The following is a 13,612-nucleotide window of genomic DNA, read 5'->3' as shown; positions in this document are numbered from 1 at the left end:
CTGGTTAGCTCTCTTTTTATGTTACCAACTGCATTGATGTTAACAATGTCTAGATCCATTAATTTACTGGAAGTTGTAGAAGACAGTGTTTCTGTTATTTTTCATTTATCTTGAGGCTCAGTGGGTTAAGCCTCTGACTTCGGCTCGGGTCATGATCCCAGGGTCCTGGGATCGAGCCTCGCATCGGGCTCTCTGCTCAGCAGGGAGTCTGCTTCCCTTCCTCTCTCTCTGCCTGCCTCTCTGCCTACTGGTGATCTCTGTCAAATAAATAAAATATTTTTAAAAATAAATAAATAAATATAAATATATATAATAAATATATAAATATATATATAAATAAATATAAATAAATTCACATACCTTGTAAAAAGACCCTTCCCTCATCTACAATTTGGTTACCCAAAATATAGGTCATACAGGAAAGGCAGGATAAATCCCTGTTACCTTTCTATCCACTTATCCTCTCATAATGACCAATTGTGGATTTTTTCATTTATTAATTGTGACAAATTGTATTTCCTAAAAATTGTTACATTTCCCATCCCACCTGGTTTTCCAGAACCTTGCAACTGCATTAAACCTCAAGAACCTCCTGACAGAACCAGAAATCCTTAGACCTAAGAGATAATTTGTTTAGGTTATTTATATAATAAATGGATTCATTTATATAATTTTTACGTATATGATAAATGCTATTACTATAAAATAACAAGTAACAATGCTGTTATTTAATACCATTAAGTTTGGGGTGATCTGTTATACAGTTACAACCGAACAGATAACTTGTACCTAGAGTAAGGCATTTCCACAATAAAATATAAAGCACATGGGGAAGAGGGTGAAAGTTGGAAAGGCCTTGAAGAGACTTCACAGAAGCCTCATGTCATCCATGGAAAGTGTTGGTTAAGGGCTTCAGTAAGAAAAATGTTTTTGGAAACATAGAGGAAAAAGGGATCCTTGTTATACAGTGTCAGAAGTTTGTCAAAATTGTCACCTGTGGTAACAGGTGACATGGAAAATAGAAAATCAGAAGTTGTACCTAATGGACTGATGGATTTAGCTAAACAGAATTCCAAGCAGAATGCTCAAAAGTGCCAACTAGTTTCTTTGAGCAGGATATAAGGGTAAAAATGAGCTTCAAAACAAACATACAAACAAACCAACCAACCAAAAGACCTATCTAGTTTTCAAGTACAATTTAAAGGAAATATTAAGGAGCCAGGACTTTATAAGCTCAAAAATAAAAACTTTTTCTCATTCTCAGCCTCTCCAGTTGGCAAAAATCCTTTAAGACCTCAAAGTTCTAAGGAGGTGCTCCCTACAGAATCTTTTCACACAAAGAAAAGGCCCCTTGGGGATAGTAAGGGTGTACCTCCCGTAGTCTTTTTGTTTAAACAACAGGGCTACTGAGAATCTTAAGGGTCTTACCCTATAGCAGCTCACAGGGAGTCCAAAACAGTAAAGGTAAGCTTACCCTGATATTCATGGCTGTGGCTTTTTTGTCTAATGGAGAAAACCCCAATACAATCCACAGGAAACTAAAGTTAAGATAACTACATTTTCTGGAAAAGGAAGGCTAATTCAAGGGATGAAACCAAGAGCCAGAGCAGAACTGAGAGTTATGAAGTATCATTACCAATCAGTATGAATTAAGAAATTAGCAACATGTTATAACAATGACTGCTATGTGTGGTCTTGTTTCCTGCCTTTTTGAATGGAAGTGTCTAGAATGCCTGTCACACTGTACTGTATCATGGGTATACAGGGAGCAGATACTTGTCTCTTTAGTTCACAAGTTATTAGACTGAAAGGAAAAGTGCTTCCGGAGCTGTACCCCAGGAACCACATACGCATCCAAGACATCCTATCGTCCAAGACACTGCATTGCAGGTATTCTAGCCAGCCGTCCCTGCTTAGGTTTCAGCTGCAGCCAGTATCAACTAACAGACATGAAAGTGAGAAAGACTTTGAGATGACTCTATTCCTAGCCACTGTCTGATTACAACCTCATTAGGGACACTGAGTAAAAACTGCCCAGCTGAGCCCAGGCAAACCCCAAAACTGGAACAAGGCAACAATCAATTATTATTCTACCCCAAGCTCAAGATGGCTTATGTAGCTACAGCCAACCAAAACAGTATCTTTATGAACTCATGAATTTAAACACTTCTGAAAAAAAAGTCCCATCTTTGGCCAATAGACTCCACTTCAAATTTAAAACATATTATTTTACATTATTTTAATTTTACAATGTACATAAAATATATATTTTATATATGTATGTATGTAATATATAACTTTGTACTTTAGGTCATCTGCAAATACCCGGTGTCAAAAAAATTTTTCCCCCATCTGTAGTAAAATTCAATTATAAAAATCACCATTTTATATACATATTTTTTAAGATTTTATTATTTGACACAGAGAGAGAAAATACGCAGGGGGAGTGGCAGGCAGAGGGAGAGGGAAAAGCAGGATCCCCACTTAGCAGGGAGCCTGAGAGGGCTCCATGTAGGGCTCCATCCTAGGACGCCAGGATCATGACCTAGGATGAAGGCAGACACTTAATGGACAGCCATAAAGACACCCCAAATTCACCATTTTAAAGTATACAATTCAGTGACAATAGTACATCCACAGTGCTATACAACAACCATCACCACTATTTAGTTCTAGAACATTTGCATCACTCCAAAAGGAAATTCCTGTACCACCAACTAGGCAGTCTGTCCATTGACCCCTCTCCTCAGCCCCTACAAACACTACTTTCTGGCTCTATGGGTATTTGGTACAAATGGAATCATACAATATGTGTGTTCTGTTGAGCCTGACTTCTTTCACTTGGTACAATGTTTTCAAGATTCACCCAGGTTGTAACATGTACCATGTATGTATCATGTATTTTCCTTTGAGGGCTGACTGGAATATTTCATCGATGGATACACCGTATTTTGTTTATCCAGACATTATTAGCTGATGGACATGTGGGTTGTCTCCATCTTTTGGCTACTACAAATAATGTTGTATTTCTCTGTAAGTTTCTATTTCAAAACCTATTTTCAATTTTGGGGGGTGTAGAACTGCAGGGTCATTTGGTAATTCTATGTTTAACTCTGCATCATTTTACATTCCCACCAGCAACGTATGAGGGTTCCATTTTCTCCACATCCTCACTAACACCAGTCATTTTCGGTTTTTATTATAGTCTTCGCAGTGAGTATGAAGTGGCTATATCACTGTGGTTCTGATTCGCACTTCCCTAATGCCAATGGATGTTTATTATCTTTTCATGTGCTTGTTGATCATTTACATATCTTCTTTGGATAAATATCTATTCAAGTCCTTTGCCCATGTTTTATTAGGGTCATCTTTTCTGTTATTGAGCTATAGGAGTTCTTTACCTATTCTGGATACTAGATCCTTATCATATATATGGTTTGAAAATATCTTCTCCCAGGCTATTCACTCACTTTAGTGTCCTCTGATGAACAAAAATTTTTAATTTTGATGAAACCCAATTTCTCTTTTTTTCCTTTTGGAGTCCTATCTAAGAAACCTTTGCCAAATCTAAGTCAGCCTCTAAGAGCTCTCTTTATTAAGCACCAAGCCAATCTATTTATTTATATAAACGAAGTCGCCTACTTTAATACACTTCTTAGTTCTGGAATTCCTTTTTATTAATAATAACCTATCATGTAGGGGCACCTGGGTGGCTCAGTCATTAAGCATCTGTCTTCAGCTCAGGTCAAGATCCCAGGGTCCTGGGACTGAGCCCCACATTGGGCTTCCTGCTCCATGGGAGGCTTGCTTCTCCCTCTCCCACTCCCCCTGCTTGTGCTTCCTCTCTTGCTGTGTCTCTCTCTGTCAAATAAATAAAAATCTTTGAAAAAAAAAAAAAACCTATCATGTAGAAAAAACTAAACTGTTTCAAAGCAATCTGCCTTGACATATATTACAAGGTTAGCATTACTGTATCTAACCTATAGAAACATGATTTTTAAGAACAAAAAAGAGGGGTGCTTGAGTGGCTCAATCAGGTAAGCATCTGCCTACAGGTCAGGTCATGATCCTGGGGTCCTGGGATGGAGCCCCATGTCAGGCTCCCTACTGGGTAGGAAGTCTGTCTGTCCCTCTCCCTATGCCTCTGTCCCTCCCTCTGCTTCTGCTCTTGCTCTCTCTCAAATAAATAAAATCTTTTTTTTTTTAATTTTTATTTATTTACTTGACAGAGAGAGATCACAAGTAGGCAGAGAGGCAGGCAGAGAGAGAGGAGGAAGCAGGCTCCCCGCTGAGCAGAGAGCCCGACGTGGGGCTCGATCCCATGACCCTGGGATCATGACCTGACCCGAAGGCAGAGGCTTTAACCCACTGAGCCACCCAGGCACCCCTCAAATAAATAAAATCTTAAAAAATAAATTAAATTAAAATAAAAACAAAAAAGATAAAACCTACAACTCCCACATTAAGTTCTTGCACAATCTATTCCTTAGCTCCAAACTAAGGTAAACACACAAAAAGAAACCAAATTCTAGCATTACAACCTTGAAACAAGAGAATATAATAAATAATCTCCTCACATGAACCCCATCTGGAGTTTCCAGGCTTCCCCTCTAGAATTTGCGAGTCGCTATAACTGATGGTGTTCTGGTGAAGTTTTGTCATAAGGATTCCTCCCACGCAAACAAAAAACACCGAGAAGTTAATGACCAGTTCTACATTTGAAATGCAGATTAGTATGTGACAACTTAACTTTTTCTACAGCTAACTTAAAATATTTTATAAGAATAATGAAATAAGGGGTGCCTGGGTAGCTCAGTCCATTAAGCGTCTGCCTTCGGCTCGGGTCATGATCCCAGGGTCCGGGGATCGAGCCCCACATCAGCAGAGAGCCGGCTTCACCCTCTCCCTCTGCCCGCCTCTCCTCCTGCTTGTGCTCTCTCGCTCTGACAAATAAATAAAATCTTTAAAAAAAAAAAATGAAATGTAGATTAGTATGTGTCAACTTAACTTCTTCTACAGCTAACTTAAAATATTTTATAAGAATAATGAAATAACGGGGCGCCTGGGTGGCTCAGTGGATTAAGCCGCTGCCTTCGGCTCAGGTCATGATCTCAGGGTCCTGGGATCGAGCCCTGCATCCGGCTCTCTGCTCCGCAGGGAGCCTGCTTCCTCCTCTCTCTCTGCCTGCCTCTCTGCCTACTTGTGATCTCTCTCTCTGTCAAATGAATAAATAAAATCTTAAAAAAGAATAATGAAATAAGGGGTGCATTGGTGGCTCAGTTGGTTAAGGATCTGCCTTTGGCTTAGGTCATGATCTCAGGGTCCTGGGATCAAGCCCCACATCACCCTCCATGCTTAGTAGGGCATCTGCTTCTCCCTCTCCCTCTACCCCTCCCTGCTGCAAGTGTGTGCGTCCACGCACACTCTCAAATAAATTTATTTATTTCAAATAAAAAATGAAATCTTTTGGGGCATCTGGGTGGCTCAGTGGGTTAAAGCCACTGCCTTCGGCTCGGGTCATGATCCCAGGGTCCTGGGATCAAGCCCGCATCGGGCTCTCTGCTCAGCGGGGAGCCTGCTTCCCCTTCTCTCTCTGCCTGCCTCTCTGCCTACTTGTGATCTCTGTCAGTCAAATAAATAAATAAAATCTTAAAAAAAAATAAAATCTTTTAAAAAAATAAAAGAATCATAAATTAAGGTTAAAAATATATTACACGAAAAAATCTAGGAAATTTGGCCTTGAGGCAGTATTATCTCTCAGTATAGACACACTGTGTATCTTAGAAAAAGTACCCTTCAGTTAGACCAAGGAAACAGCAGATATTAAATATAGCAAAACAAGAATTTAATACTTCTTTAGTTTTCCCTGCATATATGTGTGAATATCTATAACTCATATATTCCCACTCACCTGTCTTAAGTTATGATGTAAAATTTATTCCAAAACAGTTTGAAAGCCAATGGCCTACAGAAATGAAAATAAGGAATAATAAAAAATGATTCTAGCATGGGTAAAAGCAAAGAGCAAGCTGCATGACATACTAAAGTACCTTTTACCATGGACGCTTGGCAGACATTACTGCTGAGTAACATACTATTTTACAATCCTAATGGAGAAAAAAAAAAAGAAGAGAATTCCAGAAGATGACAACTAAAAATGTCCACGCATGAATTCAAACCTAAACTAGTCCTGCTATCAAACTTTGGCCATAAACAAACTGGGTTTTCAATCTCCTGGAACAATGCTTCTTTCTCTTCTTTCAAGTGATAAACAGTTAAGATTCTGCACGTGCAGATGACCATTACCAAATCCATAGTTAACGAGTTGGCTGGGCTGAAAGCTCAGGCCCTCCAAACACAATGTCCAACTCAAAAAGGTTGGGCCTGGTGATGCAGGCAGTACTGGGACTAAGAAGACAAACAGTGTTAAGTCTGGGAAATAAACTGAGGAAAAACTTGAGTCCTGAAGGACATTTCTGGAAAGAAAGATGACACATATCCACATGCAAGGAATTTAAGGATGATGAGTCCAAAGAGTTAGGCAGATGCCATTTGTGATGATTAATTTTATATTGATTAATTTTATGTCGGAGATTAACATTTAAATCAGTGAACTGTGTGACTAAAGCAGATTCCCTTCAATGATGTGGGTGAGCCTCACCCAATCAGCTGAAGGCCTGACTAGAACAAAAAGATGAGCCTCCCCAAAAAGGGGGAATTCAGCAGACTTTCATTCTGGAACTGCACATCAGCTCTCCAGGCCATCAGCCTTCAAACTAAAACCATACCACAGGCTAGTCTGGGTCTCTGCATACCAAGCCCCCTAGCTCCACGCAGATATTGGACTTGATAGTTTCCACAATTGCCTAAGCCTATTCCATACAATAAATCCTTTTATTACATATCCTATTGGTTCTGTTACTCTGGAGAACCATAATACACCATCAGAGAGTCTAAATCCTATGGGGCTTGGGGTACCTGAGTGGCTCAATGGTAAGTGACCAGCTTGTGATTTCAGCTCAGGTCATGATCTCAGGGTTGTGACACTGGGCTCCTGCTGGGCATGGAGCCTGCTTAAGATTCTCTCCCCCTCTCCTTCTGCCCCTCTCTCCCTCTCTGCCTCCCTCTTTCCCTCTCTGCCTCCCTCTCTAAAAAAAGTAAAACAAAACAAAACAAAACCTATGGGGCTATAGGGAAGATCACATCCACTTATAGAGGTTAAGAAAAATTAACAGAAAATAATTTATTTTTTAATTCAAACACAAGTATTCACTGAGCATCTATTAGGAGTCAGTTACTAAGATCAGTACTAGAAATAGAGCAACAAAAAATAAAGCAACAAAAAATAACGGACACAGTCCCTTTGTGGAGCTCACATTTTAATGTGGCAAACCCACAACAAATATACATTATGTCAGTAGTAGTAAGAGCTACAAAGTAAAAGTAGGGTAAAGTAAGTTCAGAGTGATGCAAGGAAGAAGAGACTGGTCAAAGGTTTATGTTACATAAGGAAGGCCTCTCTGAAGGGAAGGTGATATTTGAGAAAATATTAGAATGAAGTAAGTGAGCTAAGCAAAGGTGTGGGAAGACTTCAGGGCAAAAGAAATGAAAAAAAAAAAAGAAAAAGTAATGAGATTAAAATAAAATAATAAAACAGACAATGCAATGAGCTAAGTGCTAGAGATATCAAAACAGAATGAACCAGAGTAGAAAAATGAAAAAAGCAAAGAGCAGATCATAAAGGGCCTGGAGGGTGTGGTAAAGAGTTTGTATTTTACTCTCATGTGACAGGATGCCAATGAAGGAAGGTATGACACAATCTGTATGCTTTTAAAAAAGACTTTATTAACTACTATATAAAGAACTGACTCTAAAAGAGCAACAGTAAAAGCAGGAAAACATTTAAAAAGATGAAGTTTGATGAGAGTGGAAAGAACTTCGACAAACAATATTCTGGATAAAGTTGACAAAATCAAACAAGGAAAAGAAAATTTGAGTACAAAGCTCAAAAGAAGCTAAAGAGTCATTTGCTTACGGAATACAGTTCTGAGAACTGATATAATCCCAAGTAATAGTATGTAAAGAGACGGGACAACAATGAGGTATCACTACACATTTGTTAGAACTGCCGAAGTCCCTAACACTGACAACACGAAAAGCTGATGAGGATGTGCAACAAGAACTCCCATTCATCACTGCTGGGATGCAAAACAGCAGCCACTTTGAAAGACAGTTTGGCTGTTTCTTACAAAAGTAATAAACATATAATACTGCAATCATGCATCCTGGTATTTACCCAAAAGAACTCAAAACTTATGTCCACACAAAATCCTGCACATGAATGTTTAGAACAGGCTTTATTCATAATTGCTAAAACTTGGAAGCAACCAAGATATACTTCAGCAGGCAAATGGGTCCACTGTGGTACATCCAGACAATGGAATATTATTTGGTGCTAAACAAACAAACAAATTTTTTTAAAAAGCTATCAAACCATGAAGAGACACAGAAGTTAAATAAATGCACATTACATGAAGTGAAAAAAGCCAATGTGAAAAGGCTAAATACTGTAAGAATCCATCTATATGAAATTTTGGAAAGGCAAAACTATGGAGATAATAAAAAGATCAGTGGTTGCAAGGAGGTGAGGAAAGAAGGTGACAAATAGAGAACAGAGGGATTTTTTAAGGCAATGAAAATATTAGGATACCATAATAACTTGAGTATGTCATCATACATTTGTACAAACCCAGACAATGTACATCAAAAGTGAACCCCACCGTGAACTATGGGCTTTGGGTGACTATGATATGCCCATTTAAGTTCATCAGTTGTAATAAATGTAACACTCTGGTGAGGGATGTTGGTAATGGGGGAAGCTATGCAGACAGGAGGTATATGGGATAATTCTGTACCTTTCCTGCAATTTTGCTACAAGGCTAAAACTGCTCTTTAAAAAGTCTTAATTAAAATAAAAAGGGAGAGAGATGGGAAGAGTGGACCTTGGGGATATATTTGGAGGTACAAGAAGCAGCAGATTCAACAAAGGAAAAAGAGGAGAGATGAAGGGAAAACAGGCTCCTAGATACTACATAAGCCAAAATAGCAAAAAGTGTAACAATATCAAGTGCTATAGAATGCCTGAGAACAAACCAATGAATTTTTCAAGAACACAATTTCGAGACCATAAGAAAATGTGGATATAAGCTAGAAAAGGGTTCGTATTTAGTATTAAGATTTGATCTCTTTTCTTCTAACCTCCTAATTGGGATCCCAGTTACTAGAAGTATCTTACTAAAGATAAGGAAAAAGTAATTTTGGGCTTTATGGCAGAAAAGGAGACCCATCAGTGACAACCATGATATAACCAGGAAAAAATCAGAACAACAGTGTGCCATGAAAGGAGGGCTTCTCAAAGACAAACCAAGTTTTGCCCTGAAAGGCAGCTCTACTTCCTCCATTCTTCTAGTCTCACTTGGGTATTACATTAGGAGGGAGTCTAAGATGGCCCCCATTATCTCTGCCTCCTACTAAGTCCACGATTAGGGTTACAAGGCAAAAGGGATTTTACAAGTGTAATTCAGGTAACTCATCAGTTGACTCTGAGTTAATGAAAAGGGAGGTTTACCAGGTGGGCCCGGCCTAATCTTAATGCCCTTTATCACTGGTCTACAGATCAGAAACAGGAAAGAGAGACTTCTGAAGTCAAAGAGACAAATTCCTGGTAGCCTGCAAGAAAGCAAACGTCCATGTCACTGAAAAGCCTCTGAGCAAGACACTTTATGCAGTCTCTAAGACTTGGGTGAGAGCAGGCAAGAAAGCAGGGACTTCCGTCCTTCAGCTGCAAGGGACTGAATTCTGCCAAATGAACTTGGAAGAGCTCCAGATGAGAACGACAGCCCCCGTCAACACCTCGACTGCAACCTTGTGTGGCACTGAGTAAAGAATCCAAACCATTCATAACCACAAAATGTAAGATAATATATGGGTGTTGTTTTAATCTGCTAAATTTGTGACATTTGTTATGCATCAATAACTAATACAGACCCTACTTGCCTATAGAAGAGGCTGCTTCTATGCTGGCAACAAGTGGGGAGACAAACAAACTTGGAAGGAAAAAAAATTTTTTTGACAGTTATGATTTCTCACTCACTATGACTAGGGATTTTGTTCAATTACTACTTGAGTCACAGTACCTGTTTTGCAATACATTTTTCCAACATATCAATATTCTGAAAATTATGAGCAATGGAACAGGTTTATTTTTTCATTTCCAATTGTAGAAAATACTTTTGTACTTTTTTAAAAATTACTTTAATAATCGTGCAGAAGTAAAAGTCACTGGGCGTTTAGGCTTCTTGGATGTTCTGCCACAGTTGTCCCAGCACCTGGAGCGATAGATCCCCAAGCTAATCTCAGAAATGAGCACAAGGTCATGACTCCTGTCCTTCCTCAGAGAGTCTTTACTCCATAAACTACAATCTCCCGTTTCTGTTTAGAGTAAGAATAGCTCAGAGGCGCTCTCATCTACAAAAAAGGCCCCTCTCGAATAATTATAGCCTTGATCCCTAAAATGCGGACTCTTAACTGTTCAAACACCTCCTTATTAAACATGCAACAAGCCAAAGCTAGCCTTTTCCTCCTGGGAACTGTAGTTCTCCTCTCGACCTTCAACCACTGGCTGCGCGAAACCTATCACGAGCCCAACCGGCGACCCGAGCGGCAGCGGCCACCATTGGTCCCTGACTGGGGCAGCGCCGGGCTGATTGGATGACAGGTCCCCGAAGCCCTGCCGACCGTCCTGTGCCCGCCTCCCCGCCACCTTCTTTCCACACCCCATCCCGCTTCAGCAATAACCCTCAAGTCATCCTTCTTGGGCAAACTCCCCAATTAACTGCTTCATGGGTCGGCTCAGGACTCTCGCGATGAAGGCGACCCTGAAACACGCCCTCTCTCCCAGGGCCTAGCCAGAGCGAAAGCCTCTCCCATTTTCCGTTGGCTGCCCGGAGTCAGCCTCACCACGCGCTCTCTCCCGGCGCCCCCGCGCTCACCTGGGCGGCGGCGGTCACACCCGATAACTGACAGGCCCGCAGCATTTCGACCGGGGGGACGGCAGCGCTGGTATAGGCGGGAGCTTCCGCGGCAGAGACAGTAGGAGAGAGTGTGCGTGAGTGCGTGCCTGCGTCGGAGCAGTCTCCCCGCGCCGGTCGTACCGGAAGGGCAGCCAACGCCGCTGCGCACGCGCAACCCCCTTTCTCGACCCCGCCCAGGCCGCTCGGTGAGGGTGGGCCCTCCGTTGGCGGAAAAGGCGATTTCTCCTTCCGGGTCGCTCTCGGAGTTCCAGTGTGTAGCCCCAATAAGGGGTTAGTAGGTGAATCGGGAGGCGGCGGGGAGTGTGTAACTCGGGCTTTGATCAGTGCGGAAAGCGGATGTTATTCTTCGAGGAGTTCAAGCAAGGGAGAAGTTCAGCCTCTGTCAGCTGGATATTTCGTAGAAAGCAGTTTGGCGAAAGTTACGTAAACAATGGTGTTGTCTTGGTTTGCGTGTTTGTTTCATTTGACAGCCTTTCTTCAGGGAGTCGTCCTGATTACGGAAGGCAGGGTGAATGAACACTGGAGAGACCGTTGTGTGGAGTGTATCTAATAATGTATCTAATAAATGGCAGAGCAGAGCTAGAAATCCAGATTCTTCGGGTTCCACCGCTTCTACTCCTTCTAGATTAAACCACACTGATTTTCCTACCACGTTTTCATTTTACAAAGATAATTTTGGCTGCAGTCTTTGGGATGGGTTGGAAGTTAAGGCGGTCAGTGCAGAACTGTTCAAAGTATTCCACTGAATCTGTAACCAAGGTTTAGCATGTATATGTTGAAAACAGTATTCAATATTATGAGTACTAATAATGATCTTATCACCATCACACCAAAGAAACTAAATAACGTGTATACTTATTGTGTTTGCAAAGTTTTTTCAGGTCTTAACTAGATAATTTATTAGAGTATGGTGTTCCTAGAGTTACCGTTTTTTACAGTATGGTGGTATTACAGTATGATACTATTCCCACTTGTAAAATGGAGAAATGGATTTGAAAATTGACTAAAATCGAATACTTATGTTTGAATATGTTCACTGCTTTTCAGTGTACTTTAATAATTACATTACCCTCTCTATTTCCTATCACCATCACCCAACAGCCTCCAGAGCAGTCTCCCATTTTTTAAAAGTAAATTTAACAATTAAATTACAATCTCGCCACCCCACTCCTGACCACTGCTGTTATGCTGGGTGATGCCAGTGTGATGACTTTTCTAACATCTTGGCCATAAACCTCTCAACACCAATACCACAATTTCAATCTGCTCTAACCATGTGTGGCCCAGCCACATTTTGGGACTGAACATCGTTACCAACTTCTGCAGCTTCCAGATCTCAAACTCCAAAATTAAATTCTCTTGTTTCCTAATGTCCCATTTGACCAAATCCTTAATCTTCAACCTCCACATGCAATTTATGGATTTTTTTTTGCTTTAAAATGGACTCCTCTAAAGTAACACAACTTTAAATCACTCCTCTGTTCAAAAATGTACAATGATTCCCACTGCCAATTCAAAGAATATTTATGAAATGTCTCAGTACTTTTCCAGCACATGGGAATCTTTTTAAGGCTCAACTTGGCCACCTTACGTGAGAGATTAAAAAAGCAATGATTGGCGGGGCACCTGGGTGGCTCAGAGAGTTAAAGCCTCTGCCTTCGGTTCAGGTCATAATCCCGGGGTCCTGGGATCGAGCCCCGCATCGGGCTCTCTCCTTGGTGGGGAGCCTGCTTCCTCCTCTCTCTCTCTGCCTGCTTCTCTGCCTACTTGTGATCTCTCTCTGTCGAATAAATAAAATCTTTAAAAAAAAAAAAAAAAGCAATGATTGGGGGCACCTAGGTGGCTCAGTGGGTTAAGCCTCTGCCTTCGGCTCGGGTCGTGATCTCGGGGTCCTGGGATCGAACCCCGCATCGGGCTCTCTGCGTAGTGGGGAGACTGCTTCCTCCTTTCTCTCTGCCTACTTGTGATCTCTCAAAAAAAAAAAAAAAAAAGCAATGATTGATCATGGTAGTCAGAGCTTATATACTTACAAAGCTTATACCCACTTCCATACCCTAAAACCCAGAAGAACTAAAGGATAAAACATTCTCAGTTTGTTCTCAGGTGTGAACTGGGATTACCAGGAAGTCTGAGACCCTTTTTGGAAGATCCATATAAATCAAAACTGCCTTCATAATATTAAGATATTATTTGCTGTTTTCACTCACTATCTCATAATTATACAGTAGAGTTTTTCCAGAAGCTAGGTGACAAGTGATGTCACAACATTGACTGCATGAGCAAATTCAATCCAACTTTCTATTAAATCAGACCTTAAAGAGATTTGCAAAAAAAAAAAAAAAAGGTTAATAGAATAAAACTCTTCTCACTAATTTTTTTTAATCTTGGAATAGTTATTTTTATGAGTGTATTTTTATTATAAAAATAATTGTTTTTAAAAAATAAGAAATAAAAAAATTTTTTGTCATCTAAAAAAAAATTGTTTTAAAATCAATTAATATGGGGCGCCTGGGTGACTC

General features: G+C 40.4%; 1 protein-coding gene across 3 annotated transcripts in view; it reads right to left on the bottom strand.

Annotated features, from left to right (window-relative positions):
* IMMT (inner membrane mitochondrial protein) overlaps positions 1 to 11,229 on the bottom strand; it is a 47,713-nt gene extending 36,484 nt beyond the window's left edge. For all 3 annotated transcript variants that reach the window (XM_045979336.1, XM_045979337.1, XM_045979338.1), the window contains exon 1: positions 11,052 to 11,229. In XM_045979336.1, coding sequence (XP_045835292.1) covers positions 11,052 to 11,096 — 45 coding nt within the window. In that variant the 5' untranslated portion in view covers positions 11,097 to 11,229. The remainder of the gene's footprint in view (positions 1 to 11,051) is intronic.
* Between the last annotated feature and the right edge of the window lie 2,383 nt (positions 11,230 to 13,612).

This window comes from Meles meles, chromosome 15, assembly GCF_922984935.1.
Source record: "Meles meles chromosome 15, mMelMel3.1 paternal haplotype, whole genome shotgun sequence".
NCBI lineage: Eukaryota > Metazoa > Chordata > Mammalia > Carnivora > Mustelidae > Meles > Meles meles.
Note: the sequence above shows the minus strand (reverse complement) of the source record. Positions and strands in the feature narration are given on the sequence as shown.